General features: G+C 48.3%; 1 protein-coding gene across 2 annotated transcripts in view; it reads right to left on the reverse strand.

Moving 5' to 3' along the window:
* Positions 1–1824: 1824 nt before the first annotated feature.
* Positions 1825–17803, reverse strand: part of FCHO2 (FCH and mu domain containing endocytic adaptor 2) — a 1161485-nt gene continuing 1145506 nt past the window's right edge. For both annotated transcript variants that reach the window (XM_086960798.1, XM_086960797.1), the window contains exon 25: positions 1825–4160. In XM_086960798.1, coding sequence (XP_086816924.1) covers positions 4138–4160 — 23 coding nt within the window. In that variant the 3' untranslated portion in view covers positions 1825–4137. The remainder of the gene's footprint in view (positions 4161–17803) is intronic.

Genomic DNA, 17803 nt, shown 5'->3' on the forward strand with positions numbered 1-17803 from the left:
ATGGCTTTCAGTCACTCATTGTGTGGACTATATATACGAACATAGTTTTTTTTAGCATTTATTTTCAACATTTTACGTTTTTTAAAGAACTATTTTTAATGGACTTATTAAATAGTTTGCGGATAACATGTAACCGTACGTTAGAATTTTTAGTATGGCGCCCAGTCGGATGAGGAGTGGGTGTTATGTTCCATATAGGTACACCAATATCGGCTCAGGTAATGAATGCACCTTTCACCTACATTACCCTGATATTAAACTGCATTACAGTTCTTAGTACTGACCTTTTACCTAGGTACAGTAATGCCTAAAGATGACCTGGGGTTTTCTCCGAAAAGCTTAAGCCTCATTCATTAAGCATGAGGAATCTAGGAATCACAGCAGGCCTACGATCTCCTACATAATACCTACACAGAAGGGTCATTCCTTCCGTCATCTTAGTCTGACATAACACAGCAAGGTACATCCCTAGGGGGTACCACTTTGGGTATGTATGCACCATATCTTGCTGAGGTAGTCAGAGGAGAAGACGACTTCCATGCCGACACACTGACGCGAGACACTGAGGTTCCAGCACGCAGACATCCCAGCTCGCAGTGGTCTGACATCCCTTGCAGAGTGTCCATCTCAAGACCAAGATGGGGTTCCACAGTCTCTCACTTCAGATAATGGGGTTGACTTTATCCTAGAGGGATTCCTGGCTTTACACTCACTTACATGCTAGGTATACTTAGGAACATCTAGTTAGGGTCACATCATTTTAGGAGTACACATTTACTACCATCATGTATTTTATATACTTGCCTGTATTCAGTGTTTTAGCACGGTGATAGAAATCTACCATCCTTTTACTCTGTTAGAGTTTCTAATCATTTATATCTGTTACTGTCTAATGGTTGTTTCAGCACACCTATTTTGCATGAGAATGCTTATTGAAAAACATCCCCACCTTTTATTCTGTGTATCTCTCTGAGACAAAGTGAGCGTGAGTGGCTGAGCGAAAAGTATAGCACTGTTTCCATGACCCTGATGGGACAGGGTTGTCATGTTCGATAGTTGCCAAGAACTATTCTCTCCTCGGTAAGAGGGGTTTCTAGTGGCACTGTGAGCAAGCTGGTATACAGGCTAACATACCTGGTAGTCCGGACACCAATGCTAGTGTATGTTGTCTAAACACACAGCTCCTGAACTACACGACACTATGGTCTTCGAATAACGGAATAGTTCATTCAGAACCTCCTGAGGTTAGCCATTTTTTGTTAAAATTGTGCAGCATAAGGCACCCTTTGGTGAACACACCTATGACCACCCTTAAAAGATTGTCAGATGTTGTGTTTATGAGCCTCTGCTTCAGCAGAGCTACAATGTCAAACTGGATCTCTGATTTGAAAAAAAAAGTTTTGAGATCTGGATGTTTTATTTCTCAATCATGTCTGAAGCAATCCTAGAAGGGAGAGCACTAGCTCGACACCTATGTGTTTACAAAATCAGGCCCAGGTGTATCTCTCTCTAATCATCAGTAGGCAACAGTCAATCAGCCCCAGAGTCCTTATTGTTACCCATCCACTTCATCCAGCACCCATAAGCATCCAATAACATTTGCCTCCTGAACCTGATGCACTGCTTTAGCACCGAGGGCTTCAGTAGTAGTGTGTTGATGCAGTGGACTTTTTCATACTTAGTTTGATGCCTATGAATACTTTCTAGATAAGGAATATGTCAGAAGGAGCATTCACCATGATAAGTTTTCAACCCATTTCAAGCCAATACTTTATGATTTGTGAAAATCTTCTTGACCAGATAGAAAACATAACTATAGACCAGTTTTATAAATTATATATTACATTTTATTACAGAGGTTTTGTTTGTAAAATTTACATTTTTATAGAAAAATCTAAAATATTTACATATAGGTGTTTCGGTAGATACAAGTGTATTGTTTTTATCACGACTAGAAGTTGTAACTTTACATAAAAATGCAGAAACTTTACAGTTCAGTGTGTACAAATTTGTTTTCCATATAAGAGGCTTCTACAAAGATATTTTCTACATATGCAAGAACCAGCTTGCTAAATACAGTTGAGACACCAGTATCCATGGCAAGTTTCACTGTTAAATACTTTTGACAAACCTATTCAATTTTCATTGCTTCATAATGTTAATGTTTACATACTAATGGTGCCATTTCACTAATTTCTTTCAGGATTTTAAAAGGTTTTGAAATATTCACAATGTATTGCTTGATTACAAACGAATACTTGTAGGATTAACTTGGTTTTATTGCAAAGCAGATTCCAAGAAAAATTCCAACATATCACTTGTATATTATCATATGAAAGAAATATATTTTGCAAACTTGCCATTTACTTTAAATCAAGGAGGAACTTTTTATTGCTGCTATTTAAATATACATGTGAATTTGTTTTTGCAATCAGATCAAAGGCTTTCAGTAGGTATTTCTTAACAATGAAAACATGGGTGTTTCCTGTGCGTCATCATTTCAATACATGTGTATTATAAACACTATAAAATGGATTATGTAAAATAACACTTAAAAATAGTGGTTTTCCACAAGCTATTCTAAACAAAATAATGTTGACTACATTATTTCTGTTAAAATTATTAGTTAGCATTAATATACCATTTTTGACACCGGTTGGCTAATTTTACCATCCCCAGGAAATATTTCTTATTGCAATTGATAAGCTTTGTTAAATCAATACATATTTGGTAGCACCAAAGTATGAAGGTGTTACAAAGTTCGTGTAAGAGTGCTAAAAGACATTGTACTGATGTCTTCCTATGTTACGATACTGGCATGACAGAAATAATGACAATTCATGAACCTAGTTATAATGCATAAATGTACATCTTTGTAGTTACAAACACATGGCAGCTTTTCTTGCCTCTGAAATAAACCCTTCTCTATTCGTAATTTCTTAAAAGGGAATTACACATTTACATTCACCATTAGACACATACAAACCTCATGTGAAGCTTCAATAATTTAACAGTCACAGCAAAGGGAACAAGCATTTGTACTTTACGAAGTCTGGACCACTTTCTCTTTGAAGGATATATAAATGCAGCTAATTCTTTGGTGACTCAATTGAGAAATGCTTTTCTGACAAAACATTTATACAAAGGTCCTGCACTTCCCTTTATAATAGTGGCACCTATTGCAGTTACCCCAAACATTCTTTGAAGCAACTTCTAACTCGCATCCCTTCTAAATCCTGATCAAAGGAATTTGACTGGTGCAATGCGTAACATGTTTATACAAGTATTCTTGTCGCAGACATCTGCTACAAAACATTTTTAGATTTGCACACGTATATTAGGCACATTCATGAAACAAAATAGCAGAGGCACTGTTTAAAAAGGCACAAATGTTAAGTCATTCATATAAAAATAAATTAAATCTACAGAATAATTCATTAAAACAATCACAAATGTCACAATGCTACCTAGGGCCAGACGTAAATAATTATATATTTCAGCTTTTTTTTCCAAACTCATTTTTAACACATTGCACTTTGGAACAATATAATATTAATTAGAAACTGTCTATTGTATGGCACATATTTTCAACACACATTATAGGTGAGGAGTTGTGTGTTATCTAACAAATTGGTTTTAGATATGATTTGTCCAGCCCTGTGCACAACAAAAACAGAAGAACATGTCACCTTTAAAGACCTGTTCGTAAAACATCATATGGAAAGCTTATACTGATTAGTGCTTACTCCCCCGATAATTATAATGTTTGCTGTACATATTAACACTTATTATGGCATATTTTCTAGATTACATTATATTTAAAAAATAAAAGGCTCGGTTTACTTGTTGCAAAAAGCTTTAAATGTATAAAATTTCCTGAATATTTTAGATTATCATTTCAAGACAGTGTTGAAGATCACTTCAGTGCCACTATAGAATAATAGCAGATTCACCCTAAAATGACCTCTTCAAAAGTGCATATTTAAAGTATTTTGTAGCTGGCAGAAACACAAAATTAGCTTCTATAAAGGTCAAGATTATAAAAGTATTTCAATACATGTTATAGTACGATTTGGAAACAGGGATGTTTTTGAATGAGCTTCCATGTCACCAATCCAATAATTGTTTGTAGAATCATCAGCAGTCAGCCATGTATCGTCCTGTGAAAAAAAGTACAATTACATTATATTTTAAACATACATAAAAATAGATTTGCTGCTTAATTGCTTGCCTCTGCCTCAGTATTGTTGCAGACCTCCCCTTAAAAAGATAACATTTTCCTCTACTACATCATCATGCCTACAAGCACAAGTTACGTACCTTCGGTAACAATATATCTGTAAGAGACATTAGTTAGTGATAGATTGCTTACTTTAGAATTACCCCCAGGCGTCAGACTGGATCTGGAAAGTTTTTGTCAGCAGTACCCCTGGGCGTCAGAAGGTGGTGTCGCGCGGCTCTAAGTCTGCCGTAGGCGTCGTGATCGCCAGAATGACGCCACAGCAGCTACTTAGACGCCGCCCTCGCGCGCTGACATCAGTTCTGTACATGACTTTCTGCGACAGGAACGCAGAGCCATGCAAGATACTGACCACTGGTGTATTGAAACTAGGGCCCTGAAAGGGATGAACTTAACCCCAGAAATCAGTTTGCAGAACGGGAAGGATGGGTGGGCGGTAAGGAATCTATCACTAACTAATGTCTCTTAAAGATATATCTTTTACCGAAGGTAAGTAACTAGTGCATTTGAAAGAGACACGTTAGTGATAGATTGCTCACCTTAGAATACATACCCCAGCAATACCAACGCCGGTGGTGGGTCTGCGAACAAAGATCACACCAGAAAGTTACAGAGAACAGAATGGCCAAAGAAACCGTCTCTCCAGACTTGGCTGTCAAGGCAATAATGCTTAGTAAAAGTGTGCAGCGAAGCACACGTGGCTGCCTGACAGATGTCTTGCTGGGGGACACCACATCCCAATGCAGTAGCAGCTGCTGTCGCCTAGAATGGGTGCCTAACCCCACCGGAGGTTCCTTTTTAGCTAGAGAATAACAGGCTTCTATACATAAGATGACCCAGTGGGAGATAGTCCTCTTGTGTACAGCCCGAGATTTATTGGCGTCTACGTATCCAACAAAGAGCTGGTCATTGACCCGGAACTGTTGTGTGCTGTTCAGGTAAAATGAGAGCGCACGTTTTGGATCCAGGCGGTGAAGCCTCTCTTCCTCCCTGGAAGGGTGCGGAGGCTGAAAGAAAGTGGGCAAGGGGATAGTTTGCCCGATGTGGAATGCAGTAACAACCTTTGGCAAGAAGGCAGGACGAGTGCGGAGCACAACCTTGTCTGGATGAACAGACAGAAAAGGAGGCTTACAGGAAAGAGTCTGGAGTTCACTCACGCACCTAGTGGAGGTGATGGCAACCAGGAAAGCAGTCTTTAAAGTCAGTAAACGAAGAGGACAGTTGTGAAGCGGCTCAAAAAGGAGCGCACATCAAATAAGTAAGAACCAAATTCAAGTCCCACTGCGGCATCACAAACTGAATAGGAGGGAAAAGGTGAGTAACGCCTTTGAGAAATCTATTTACGAAAGGGGACTTAAAAAGAGAGGGCTGGTCCGGGAGCCTGAGAAAGGCCCAAATTGCTGAAAGGTAGCCTTTTATAGTGCCCAGAAGAGAGCCCCACCAGGCCAAAGACAGAGGGAACAAAAGGACTTCTGAAAAAGGGCAGAAAGGGGATCTACAGCCTTTGCTGTGCACCATGCCACAAATGTGTTCCACCTGCAGGCGTATATCGATTTAGTGGAGGGACGCCTGGCTGCCAGAATGATATCACAGACTTCAGGAGGCAAGTCAAATGGAATTAACTGTCGCCGCTCAATCTCCACGCAATGAGGTGGAGGCTGAGCAGATTCGGGTGGAGCACCGCCACCTGCTGCTGCAACAGAAGATCCTCCCGAAGAGGCAGTCGGATCGGGGGATCCTCGCTCACACTGAGCAGCTCGGGATACCAAACTCTTTGAGCCCAGTCCGAGACCACAAGAATGACTTGGGTCCGGTCACGCCTGATCTTCTTTAGCACTCTGGATAGAGTGGCATAGCCAGAAAGGTGTACAATAGACCGCAACTCCACTTGCGACCAAAAGCGTCGCTGAGCGAGAGCCGCCTTGGAAATTCCAACCCACAGAACTGCTGACCTTGCGCGTTCTCTTCGGTGGAAAATAGATCTAACCAAGGTTCTCCCCACTGTTGAAAGAGACCTTGCACCACTTCTGTGTGAGGACGCCATTCGTGATCCATCATGCACCTGCGGCTGAGTTTGTCCGCCCTGGCATTCAAAGAACCTGCCAAGTGTTGAACCACCAAGGAAATCTCTTGATGTTCCAGCCATGTCCAGAGATGCAGAGCCTCCTGGCATAGGGTCCATGACCCCCACCCGCCTTGCTTGTTGCAGTACCACATGGCAATGGTGTTGTCTGTGAACACTTGCACTACCGTCCCTTTGAGACGGGGAAGGAACGCTTTCAGTGCAAGTAGGATCGCCCAGAGCTCCAAGAAGTTTGATATGGAGCCTGTACTCCACCGGATACCAGAGGCCGCTGATCTCCGCCTCTCCCATGTGGCCGCCCCATCCCAGGAGGGAAGCATCTGTCACCACTGTGTGCTCTGGCTGGGGAAGGGAGAGGGATCTGCCGCTGACCCAATGCTGGTTTGTGAGCCACCACTGTAATGGTCGTGCAGGGCCTTCTGAGATCTGGACATAGTCGGACAGGTTCCCCTACTGTTGCGCCCAATGGAACTTCAAGTCCCACTGCAAAGCCTGCATATGCCATCTGGTATGATTGATCAGCAGGATGTAGGAGGCCATGTGGACCAGCAGCCTCAAGGTCATCTCGACCAAAACCCAGGACTCGCTGCTCTGGAGGATTGGCCTGAAACTGCGGCGTGTCCAGAATTGCTCCGATGAAAAGGAGCTTCTGAGAGGGGATCAGGTGTGACTTTGGCACGTTGATGGAGAACCCCGGAAAATGCAGGAGGTTGGCCGTAGTCTGGAGGTGGGAGACGACTGCCTGGGGCGATCCCGCCTTCAACAACCAGACTTTCCGAAGGTCTAAGATAGGACGCAGGCCCTTGTCCTTCTTTGGAACCAGAAAGTAGTGGGAGTAACAACCACAACCTACTTCTGATGTCAGAACATGCTTGATGGCCCCCTTGGCCAAGAGGGCCGCAACTTCCTGCTGGAGAAGTGCCAAGTGATCCCCTGACATGCGGTGGTACTGAGGTGGCATGGCTCGAGGGGTGGTCTCGAAGGGGAGGGTATAACCCCTTCGTACAATCTGTAAATCCCACCAGTCCGTAGTGATGGTGAGCCAGTGGGGGAGGTGATGGCAAATCCTGCCGCCCACTGGTGTGTGGTGGACCTGAAACACAGGACTAGGAAGGTTTGGAAGCAGTGGTTACAGGGGAGGTGGTGGACTGACCCGTCCGCTGGCCCTGTGACGCACCTCGGCGGGTCCCACGTCCGCGGCTGCTCTGAGACTGTTGCTGCACAGGCCTGTGGCTTTGAAACAAACACTTTAAGAGCTCCTTCCTTAGCCACAAAAGGAGCGAAAAGCAGAAGACTGACTGAGTGCGCGGGCCGAAAGGCCCAAGGACTTGGCCGTAGCCTGCAAGTCCTTAAAGCGCTCCAACGCACTATCTGCCTTGTCGCCAAAAAGGAGAGTGCCATCAAAAGGCATGTCCATCAGAGTCTTCTGGACATCCCCATAAAAGCCAGTGGTCCTCAGCCAGGCGTGACGGCGTAGCGCCACTGTCGTGGAAATTGCTCTGCCCAGCTAGTCAGCGGTGTCAAGGCCACAACGAATCTCAGCAATAGTTCCTCCGGACACTGAGACAGCACCTGCGCCACCGTATCCCACAAAGAATGTGAATAACAGCCCAAAAGGCATGTGGTGTTCTCAGACTGCAGCCCTGAGAAAATCTTCTTCCCAAACTGCTCCAGTTTCTTGGAACCCCTGTCCGGAGGTGCAGAAGAGAATGCGCTTGGGGACACAGAGGTTTGGACAACCAAGTTCTCAGGGGTAGGGTGTTGAAGGAGGAAAATGGGGTCGCCTGGGGCCCGGCGATGGCGTCGGGCCACGTTCCTATACACAGGAGCCCCTGTGTTGGGCCTGGACCAGATGCCCAAAAGGACGTATGAAGTGCATCAATAAAGGGCAGCAGCGGCTCCGCAGAGGAAGCCGCCGGCTGAAGCACTTCTGTCAGGAGGTTAGTCCTGACGGCCACTGTAGGGAGCTCGAGGTGGAGAGCCTCTGCTGCCCTACGCATCACCACTGAAGAAGTACCACCCTTCTCCATAGCCACAGTAGAAAGAGACAGTGTGCCAGGTTCAGGTGAGAAATCCAGATCACCGGCATCCCCCAAATCCTCTGCCCAGAAAGGGTCTAATTGGCGATGGGCTGCAAGAGGGTCTTCATACCCCTCCCATTCCTCCGCCTCCTCCATAACCTGCTGGGCAGGTGGGAAAGATGTAGGAGGATGTAGATAGGGTTAGAAATTCCTCATGGGCATCGGAATCGGCATTGATCTACACCGGTCCGGCACCGTCTCCATGTCGAGGTGGAAGTCGGGTACGACATCGGCCGGAGAGCCGGTCAGTGGCGGTGCTGTAGACGTTGATGTCGGTGGAGGTCGTATGAGGTCAACTGACGTCGGCTGGGATCCTTGCATGGATCCATGAGGGTCTCGCAGTGCCGAGGCCGGAGCCGTCGACTATGTCGGGCCGGAGCAGCCGACAAAGAAGGACGAGGACCCCCAGTTGCACCCACGGGGCCAGACGGGCCAAAGAGGAGGGCCATGGCCGACAGAAATTCCTGCAGCTGGGCCGGAGTCTCTAATGGACCCGGGAACGGCGGGTAGGCTGATGGCGCCTGCGTAGACTCTGCCAGAGCCGTGGGGGAGGCACCACCCACACCCTGAGCCTAGCCACGTGACAGGCTAGGGGAAAGAGAAGAGCGATGTTGCTTCTTTGACTTCTTGTGCTTTGTCTTACCTGACCCCGAGTGCCAAGTCTTCGTCAGACAATGGTGGCGGCTCAGCGACTGGTCCCTCGACCTCCCACGGGACCGGGACCTTGAATGGCGTGGAGCAGGCTCCCGGGCCTCCAGCAACTTTCGGGACTGTTACCGCAAAGTTTTTAAAGCCACGGCCCGGCAGTATGGGCATGATGCGGGGTCATGGTCGCGCCCCAAGCAGTAGAGGCACTAACGGTGCGGGTCGGTCACAGACATCATGCGGGGACTAGCCTCGCAATACTTAAAACCAGGCATCCCTACACACCGGGAGTCAAAGTGTCAAAAAAAGACACACAAAAGTCCCCAAAAACTCAGTCAAAAATTGACCGGGGGTACCGCACTCTCCCGATCTGCGCTTGCTAGCGCGGAAAAAGAAAGAACTGACGTCAGCCCACGAGGGCAGCGTCTAAGTAGCTGCCGGGACGGCAACCCGGCAATCACAACGCCTACGAGGGACGCGGAGCCGCACAATGCCACCTTCCGACTCGCAGGGGTACTGCTGAAGAAAATGTTCTGGATCCAGTCACGCCTGGGGGTAATTCTAAGGTAAGGAATCTATCACTAACGTGTCTCTTTCAGATATATTCTTTCACACTACTTCCTGTGGGTCTTGCACTGGAAAGAGTGGTGTAATATTGTCAGAAAAAAATGACTTCTTATGTTACCATAGTTGCACAAGTTACTTATCTTTGGTAACGATATAGCTGTAAGAAACAGTAGTTAGTGTTAGATTCCGTACCTTAGAATATCCCCAGGCGTCAGACTGGATCCGGTAAGTTTTAGTCAGCGGCTCCACGTCCGGCGTCGTGATCACCGAGATGACGTCGGCGGAGTACTTAGACGCTGCCTTCATGTGCTGACATCAGCTCTGTACATAGCTTTCCGTGCCAGGAACGCCAAGCCATGGAAGAACACTGGTGCCATAAAAGGGAGATACCTTAACCCTAGATATCGGTTCGCAGAACGGGGAGGATGGATGGGGCGGTAAGGAATCTAATACTAACTACTGTTTCTTACAGACATATCGTTACCGAAGGTAAGTAAATTGTTCATCTGAAAGAAACAGGTTAGTATTAGATTCCTTACCTTAGAATAGATACCCAAGCAATACCAACCCCGGTGGTGGGTCTGTGAACCAAGATCACACCAGGAAGTCCTGGAGAACGGAACAGCCAAATAAGCCATCCCTCCGGACTTGGCTGTCCAGGCAGTAGTGCCTAGCGAACGTGTGCTGCGGGGCCCACGTAGCTGCCTGACAGATATACAGCTAGGGGACTCCCCTACCCAGGACAGTAGTAGCCGCCGTGGCCCGAGTGGAATGGGAGTGCAGCCCCACAGGAGGCTCCTTTTTCGCTAAGGAATAACAGACCTTGATGCACAAAACGACCCACCGAAAGATGGTCCGCTTGTGCACCGCCCGTCCCTTCTTAGCGCCCACGTAACAAACAAAGAGCTGGTCGTCCACCCGGAACTGGCGTGTACGGTCTAGATAAAAAGGGAGCGCACGTTTTGGGTCCAGACAGTGGAGCCTCTCTTCCTCTTTCGAGGGATGTGAAAAGAAGGTGGGCAAGGTGATGGACTGCCCGATGTGAAAGGTCGTAATCACCTTGGGCAGGAAAGAAGGACGAGTCCTCAGAACAACTTTGTCTGGATGGACAGAGAGGAAAGGAGGCTTAGAAGACAGAGCCTGAAGCTCACTCAACCTTCTGGCAGAGGTGATGGCAACCAGGAAAGCAGTTTTAAGCATCAGAAGATGAAGAGAAGTGGCTCAAAGGGAGCACACATCAGATAAGTAAGTACCAAGTTCAAGTCCCACTGAGGCATCACGAAAGGAACAGGAGGGAACATGTATGTGATGCCTTTCAAGAATCTATTTACAACAGGGGACTTGAAAAGAGAAGGCTGATCAGGAAGCCTCAAGAAGGCTGAAATGGCCGAGAGATAGCCTTTGATAGTGCCCAGAGCAGAGCCCGTCTGGGCAAGAGAAAGAAGGAAGAGGAGAACCTCTGAAAGAGGGGCAGAAGTGGATCCACAGCCTTTGCTGTGCACCATGCCACAAATGTGTCTCACCTGCAGGCGTATGACGTTTTTTGTGGAGGGATGCCTGGCTGCCAGAATTACATCACAGACTTCAGGAGGCTAGTCAAATGGCCTCAACTGTCGCTGCTCAATCACCACACAAATAGGTGGAGACTGGACAGGTTCGGGTGGAGGACCGTCCCCTGTTGCTGTGACAGAAGGTCCTCCTGAAGAGGCAGACGAATCGGGGGATCGACTGACATACTGAGTAGCTCGGGATACCAGTATCTTCGTTCCCAGTCCGGAGCCACAAGGATGACTTGGGCCCGGTCGCGTTGGATCTTCTTCAGCCCTCGGGCAGAAGTGGTATAGGCGGAAAGGCATACAATAGACCGAAGCTCCACTCGCCACAAAAAGCATCACCGAGCAAGTGCTGCCTTGGAAATTGCAACGCGCAGAACTGATGACATTGCGCGTTCTCTTTGGTGGCGAATAGATCTAACCAAGGCTCTCCCTACTGCTGAAAGAGACCTGGCGCCACGTCCAAGTTCAGATGCCATTCGTGATCTATCATGCACCGGCAGCTGAGTTTGTCCGCGCCCTGGCGTTCAGGGAACCTGCCAGGTGTTGAACCTGCCCTGGTGTTCCACCCATGTCCAGAGGCGCAGAGCCTCCTGACAAAGGGTCCACAACCCCACCCCGCCCTGTTTGTTGCAGTACCACATGGCGGTGGTGTTGTCCGTGAACACCTGAACTACACTTCCCCGGACAGAGGGAAAGAATGCCTTCAGTGCAAGTCGGATCACCCACAGCTCCAGAAGGTTGATATGGAGCCGGGACTCCGCCCGAGACCAGAGGCCTCTGATCTTTGCCTCTCCCATGTGGCCCCCCATCCCAGGAGGAATGCATCCGTCACCACTGTGTGCTCCGGTTGGGGTAGGGAGAGGGATCTGCCACCGACCCAATCGCGGTCCATGAGCCACCACTGCAACTGTCTTGCAGGCTCCGAGATCAGGACGTGGTCTGACAGGTTGCCCTGATGCTGTGCCCACTGGAACTTCAGGTCCCACTGCAGAGCCCGCATCCACCACCTGGCATGATGTACCAGCAGGATGCAGGCGGCCATCAGCCTCAGCGTGGACAGATGTGGACTGACTGGGCCTCTGTCCCTCTGCAACGCCACTGCTGTTATCACGCCTGCAACCGCGTTGAAGTTGCTTCTGCGGCTGGACGAACGTGTGGGGGCGCCCCTTCCTTGGCCTCGTAAGGGGCGAAAAGCAGAAGGGTGCTGGCGCTGGCCCCACAGGCCCAAGAACTTGGCCGTAGACCTGGAGTCCTTGAAACCCTCAAGTGCACTGTCTGCTTTGTCACTGAAAAGGCGACTGCCATCGAAGGGCATGTCCATGAGCATGGACTGGACTTCCCCCGAAAAATTGGCGGACCTCAGCCAGACGTGGTGACGGATCGCCACCATCGTGGAAATCGCTCTGCCCAGCGAGTCCGTGGTATCAAGTCCACATCTGATGGAATAACATGCAGCATCCCGCACCTCAGCAAGAGCTTGGGCGAGCCGTGCCTGGGCCTACTCCGGACACTGGGGCAGCACGTCTGCAACCGTGTCCCACAAAGAGTGGGTGTAACGGCCCAAAAGGCAATCGGTGTTGATAGACCGCAACCCCAGACTAAGCGAGGAGAACAGTTTCTTTCCAAACTGGTCAAACTTTTTGGATTACCGATCTGGAGGAGCTATCGGGAATGCTGTCTGGAATGTAGAGGCCTGGATCACCACGCTCTTGGGGGTGGGGTGTACGGACAGAAAGCAGGCCACGCTCCGATCCACAGGGGGCACTGTGGAGGGCTTGGACCAGGTGCCCCTCAGAACGTCTGTGAGGGCCTCATTGAACGTCAGCAGAGGCTCAAAGAGCTTACTGGCGGTTAAAGCACCTCAGTGAGGAGATTAGTCCTCACGGCCGCAGCAGGGAGCTCCTGAGACTAGGTCTTGGCTGCCATGCGCAACACCACACCATAGGTAGCACCCTCCTCTGTAGCCACGGAGGGAGGAGAAATGAAGCCAGTGTCAGGCGAAGAGTCAAGGCTATTGGCACCCCCCAGCTCGTCTGCCCAGTCCTGCCTCAAGTGGCACTGCTGTGCTAGAGGGTCCTCAGACCCCTCCCAGTCCTCCCCTTTATCCGTGTCCTGATAAACAGGCAGGAATGACGGAGCCGGGTCATAGATCACTTGCTCACACACCGACGCCGAAGACGGCGCCGGACCGGGGCTGAAACCAGGGAGGCGACGGCCACGGGAGTGACACCATCGGGGTCGGCGCCAGCCAAGGAGTCGTGAGGTCAACTGGCGTCGACCGGGATCCAGGCCTGGATCCTCTGGGGCCCTGCGATGTCGGGACCAAAGTCAACAACGGTGTTGGGGCTGAAGCCGCCGGCTCACTAGGGCCCCTTGTCGGGTCTGCCGGGTCCAAAGGCGCGCCGGCAGGCCTCGACAGAGGGAAGTGAGTCCTCATGGCCACGAGGAAATCACGTACCTCCTCCGGCGTCGCATGCCGTTCTAGGGACCGAAGGGTATGGGACCGGATGCGACGCCTGTGGCTCCGGGCGAGCCGCGCTGGTAGTGCCACCCGAACCCTCAGCCGAGTCGCGCGACCAGCGAGGAGAGTCAGAAGAGCGATGTCGCTTCTTCGACCTCTTTTTAGAGTGCCTCGACTTACCTGAATTCGAGGACTTGGAGCCCGATGAATGGTGCAGGGTCCAGCTCCGCGACCGGCCCTTCGACTTCCTCCTCGACCGGGACCTCGGGCGGCGCGGAGCCGTCTGCCGCATCTCGAGTAGTTTGCGGGACCGCTCCCGCCTAGCCTTTGACGTCCAGGTCCGGCAGTCGGGGCACGACTTGTCGTCGTGGCCAGCCTCTAGGCAGTAGACACACTGGTGGTAGGAGTCGGTTACCGACATCAGGCGGTGACAGGCGTTGCACGGTTTGAATCCAGGCATCCCTACAAGCACCAGGAGTCGAATCGACTTGAAAAAGATAGCCAAAATAGGCCAAAAAGTTTGTCAAAAAGTGACTAGGGCACTAGCTCTTCCCGGATCTGCGCTTGCCGGCACGGAAAAAAGAACTGACATCAGCGCGCGAGGGCGGCGTCTAAGTACTCCGACAACATCATCCCGGCGATCACGACCCAGACGACAGACGCGGAGCCGCAGACGACGCCTACCGACGCGCAGGGGTACTGCTGATGAAAACTTTCCGGATCCAGTCTGACTCCTGTGGATATTCTAAGGTAAGGAATCTAACACTAACCTGTTTCTTTCAGATGCATTGTTTTTTGTAGTGATGTTTCAAGAGCATATGTTGTACCATGATCAGTATCAAAACACGGTCTTTAATTTCAGTTCATGTATGTCTTAAAGCCCTGATATTTAAAAGTTACCGTAGAATCTGTGTTTTTTTTATTTAGGATTAAAAGGCACCTAGAGTAGGACCTCATATTCCAGTTTTACAGTGCTGCATGTTTTATGACCTGCATTTCCATTACTTTCCCTATCAGCTTTCCCCAGTACATTTATGCTTTTGTGATTTACAGAGGAAGGCAATTTAAAGAAATCATCTTAGAAGGTAAACTTTAACTAAGGTCAGCCACAACCTCCCCAAAAGAAATGGTTCAGGCAGTCCCAGATGACTGTAACCTGATAGAGGAGGGCATTACAGCTCTTTCTCCTACAATCACACATTCAACACCTCAAAGGCCATCTTCTTCCTATTCAATCATCTATTCTTAGAAGATTTCTAAAATAAGAATGCCTCACAAAAATGTTGACCAATGGCATAGTTGGTAATCTACATGGATGGAGGGACTGCTGGGCTACGTCAAGCTCTGCTTGGATCGACGCCGAATACCCAAGACCACCGCGCAAGTCAATCAGCCTAGTCAAGGGTGGACTGGGTGATGTACTTGGAAGATTCCATACCATATTCAACCGCTTGTTTGAGTTACTTTGAACGATCAGGCGAAATGTCCACTGCTTTTCCACTGCCAGAAGTACTGGTTTCTGACTAAATTACAATCCAGATTCACCAAGTTCAAAGCTATACAAGATATGACAACACATTCTTGCAATGGGATACATTCTCTGACATTAAATATTCAGTGGCAAGGTTGTAAAAACATTTGATTTAGATTAAAAAATCACCAGTCTGCCTGCCTCTAGATGATAACTGAGGCTGATCACACACCATAAGTCTGTAGTTTCTTAACACCGATGTGGAAATTATTGAGATATCCATAACTGATGGAGAACCTTTAACCTTCAAGCAATATAAATAGTTCATATAATACACTTAATTAAAACATAGTGGCTGGGCTAGCCCTTTATGCCTACTTAAGTATATTTCTCCAGGACTCTTACCACAAACCATTGCATGGGCAACTTCTGCAGGACCATGCAAGCGAAATTACCCTATATGCAGACCTGAGAATCATTACATTAGTGCCAGGTAAAAGTATGGGAGGATGGCCATGTGGCTTCCTGGTAGTTGCCTAAAATAGAGAGTGGCATAATAAGGGGTGTACTCACCCCAAGGGAGGGACCTACTGGTTCCGACCCGCACATTCCTGCAACACCCCTAAATTTAGTATTTAGGGGGACCCTGAACATTGATTCCTGTAATCTACGAAGGAGGAGGACGGAAAAAGTCACACAGCAGAAGAGGCCATGAAGAACTGACTTGGCCCCGGCCCCATTGGCCCATCTGCAGTTTCCGGAGACCCTGCACCAAAAGTCAACTTGTCCTGCAGCCAGCGACCTCCAGAACCCCTGGGAGGACTGACTGCCTTCAACAAAGACCGGAACTCCTGTGAACAGCAGCTCTGTTCCAAAGAAACTCCAAAGAAAGACTCTGAGCCTGCTGAGGTGGAAGAAACTCGACGCCTTGAACCCCATCTGCACCCGTCGCCTACAGCCTGAGTCCAAGTAGACTACCAGGCCTAGCGAGATCCCCCAGCGCCCTCGAGTCAGAGTCCACCATGAGTTGACCCCTCCAGGACTCTCTGACGTAGCCTGCAGCCTCTCCACAGAGACCCCCCAACGGTGAGTGGCCCCGTTAAGGTGAAATATGACCTTAAAAGAAAACACCTGCATCCGGTCGCCATGCACCCTAGAGCAGAGAACCTGAGGTGCACCTACGTCCCTGAGCCCTCCACTGTACCTGCTCTACTGTTGGTTCCTCCAGCAAGACTTCCTGGACCAAGCCTGCAGCCAAAATCCAAAATCAGCAAACTCCATAGGATTGCATTGGGCTCCTGACACCTCCTAAATACCCTGTATTCGGCAACGCCTGCGCTGCTGGTCGTGTGGAATTGATGCTGACTTGGGACCCCTTTTGCCCTGGCCTTAACCCTAGGAGCTGGCTCCCAGGTCTGAGCCCTGCCCATGAGCAGCCCCCAAGTGAGGTGCCCCCTAACCCCATTAAATAACACTGGGCCCATGCACTCTGCAGCTGGCGCCCCAGTGCCACTAGTGGTGCAATTTGAGTGCCTAACCCGAGACATTGGGTAACCTTGGTCCTAACCCCCCCCCCCCCCCCCCCCCCCCCCCCACAAAGGCCATACTTACAGGTCGAGTACTTAACTGTAAACCGTTAATCTTTTTCCCATAGGAACTAATGTTGTGATGTTTTTTCCCTAAAAATGTCGAGCTGAACTTTTGTATGAAAGAAAAGTAACTGCATTGTAAACCTGACAGTCTTACTTAGGTGTAATATCTAGACATAGCAATTTGAGTAATTATGTAATCCAACAGTAATGCAAAAGTAATTTCTATGTAACTTAAACTGTTTTTAAGGCATATAGAAATCTCTTAACGATTGCAACTCCATTCCCAATTGCATTTCTGTGTACAGTTTTACAATTTAAAGTATATATTACCTAGCTGTACCAGGTCATGCTTGGTTCTAAGAATAAAACATAAGTATACCTTTTTTATAAATACCCAATTGGTCCGGATTCTGTCTCTGAGTGTGTGTAATCAGTCCTTGTTTGTGTGAATACAAATATTGGTTTCACACACCGTCCTGATAAGCCTTACTGCTCCACAACACTACCACAAAGAGGGCTGTTAGTTACAATCTAATTTAGACTCTACTATACTTCTGGGGATCTGACTAGACTCTGCACATTATACCTTACTTTGGTATAATATATACAGAGCCAGCTTCCTACATAGAATGGGTCACAATGGGGGAATCTGACTAACGAGTGCTGATGAAGCAAAACAAAAAAATGCCAAAAAGGCAGATAAATGATCTTTAATAGTTCCCACAGCAAAGCCTTGCCAGGCCAAAAATAATAAAAAGAAAAGGACATCAGAAAACTTAGCCTGCAAAGAACCAAACTGCTTTTGAATGCACACTATGAAACCACTCCTGGCAGCAGGCACTTCGAGGAGGCAAAGAGCTCCGTTTTGACTTTTTGTGCTTTCTGTTTAGCTTGTCTCTCGACTTTTGTCTTAGACTTACCCAAAGATGGTGAACTGGAACAGTATTGTGACTTGGAGCAGGATTTAACTAATTTGTTTAGCTTGGCAATGAAGTTTAGCTTCTTGCTCCCTGATGGCCATAGGGTGGATCAGGGCGCATTCAGACTCATTCTTGGTGCAGAGTCACCTACGACAAATGATGTGCGGGTCTGTGACAGTCATCTACT

The sequence above is a fragment of the Lissotriton vulgaris genome, chromosome 3_1 (assembly GCF_964263255.1).
Source record: "Lissotriton vulgaris chromosome 3_1, aLisVul1.2, whole genome shotgun sequence".
NCBI lineage: Eukaryota > Metazoa > Chordata > Amphibia > Caudata > Salamandridae > Lissotriton > Lissotriton vulgaris.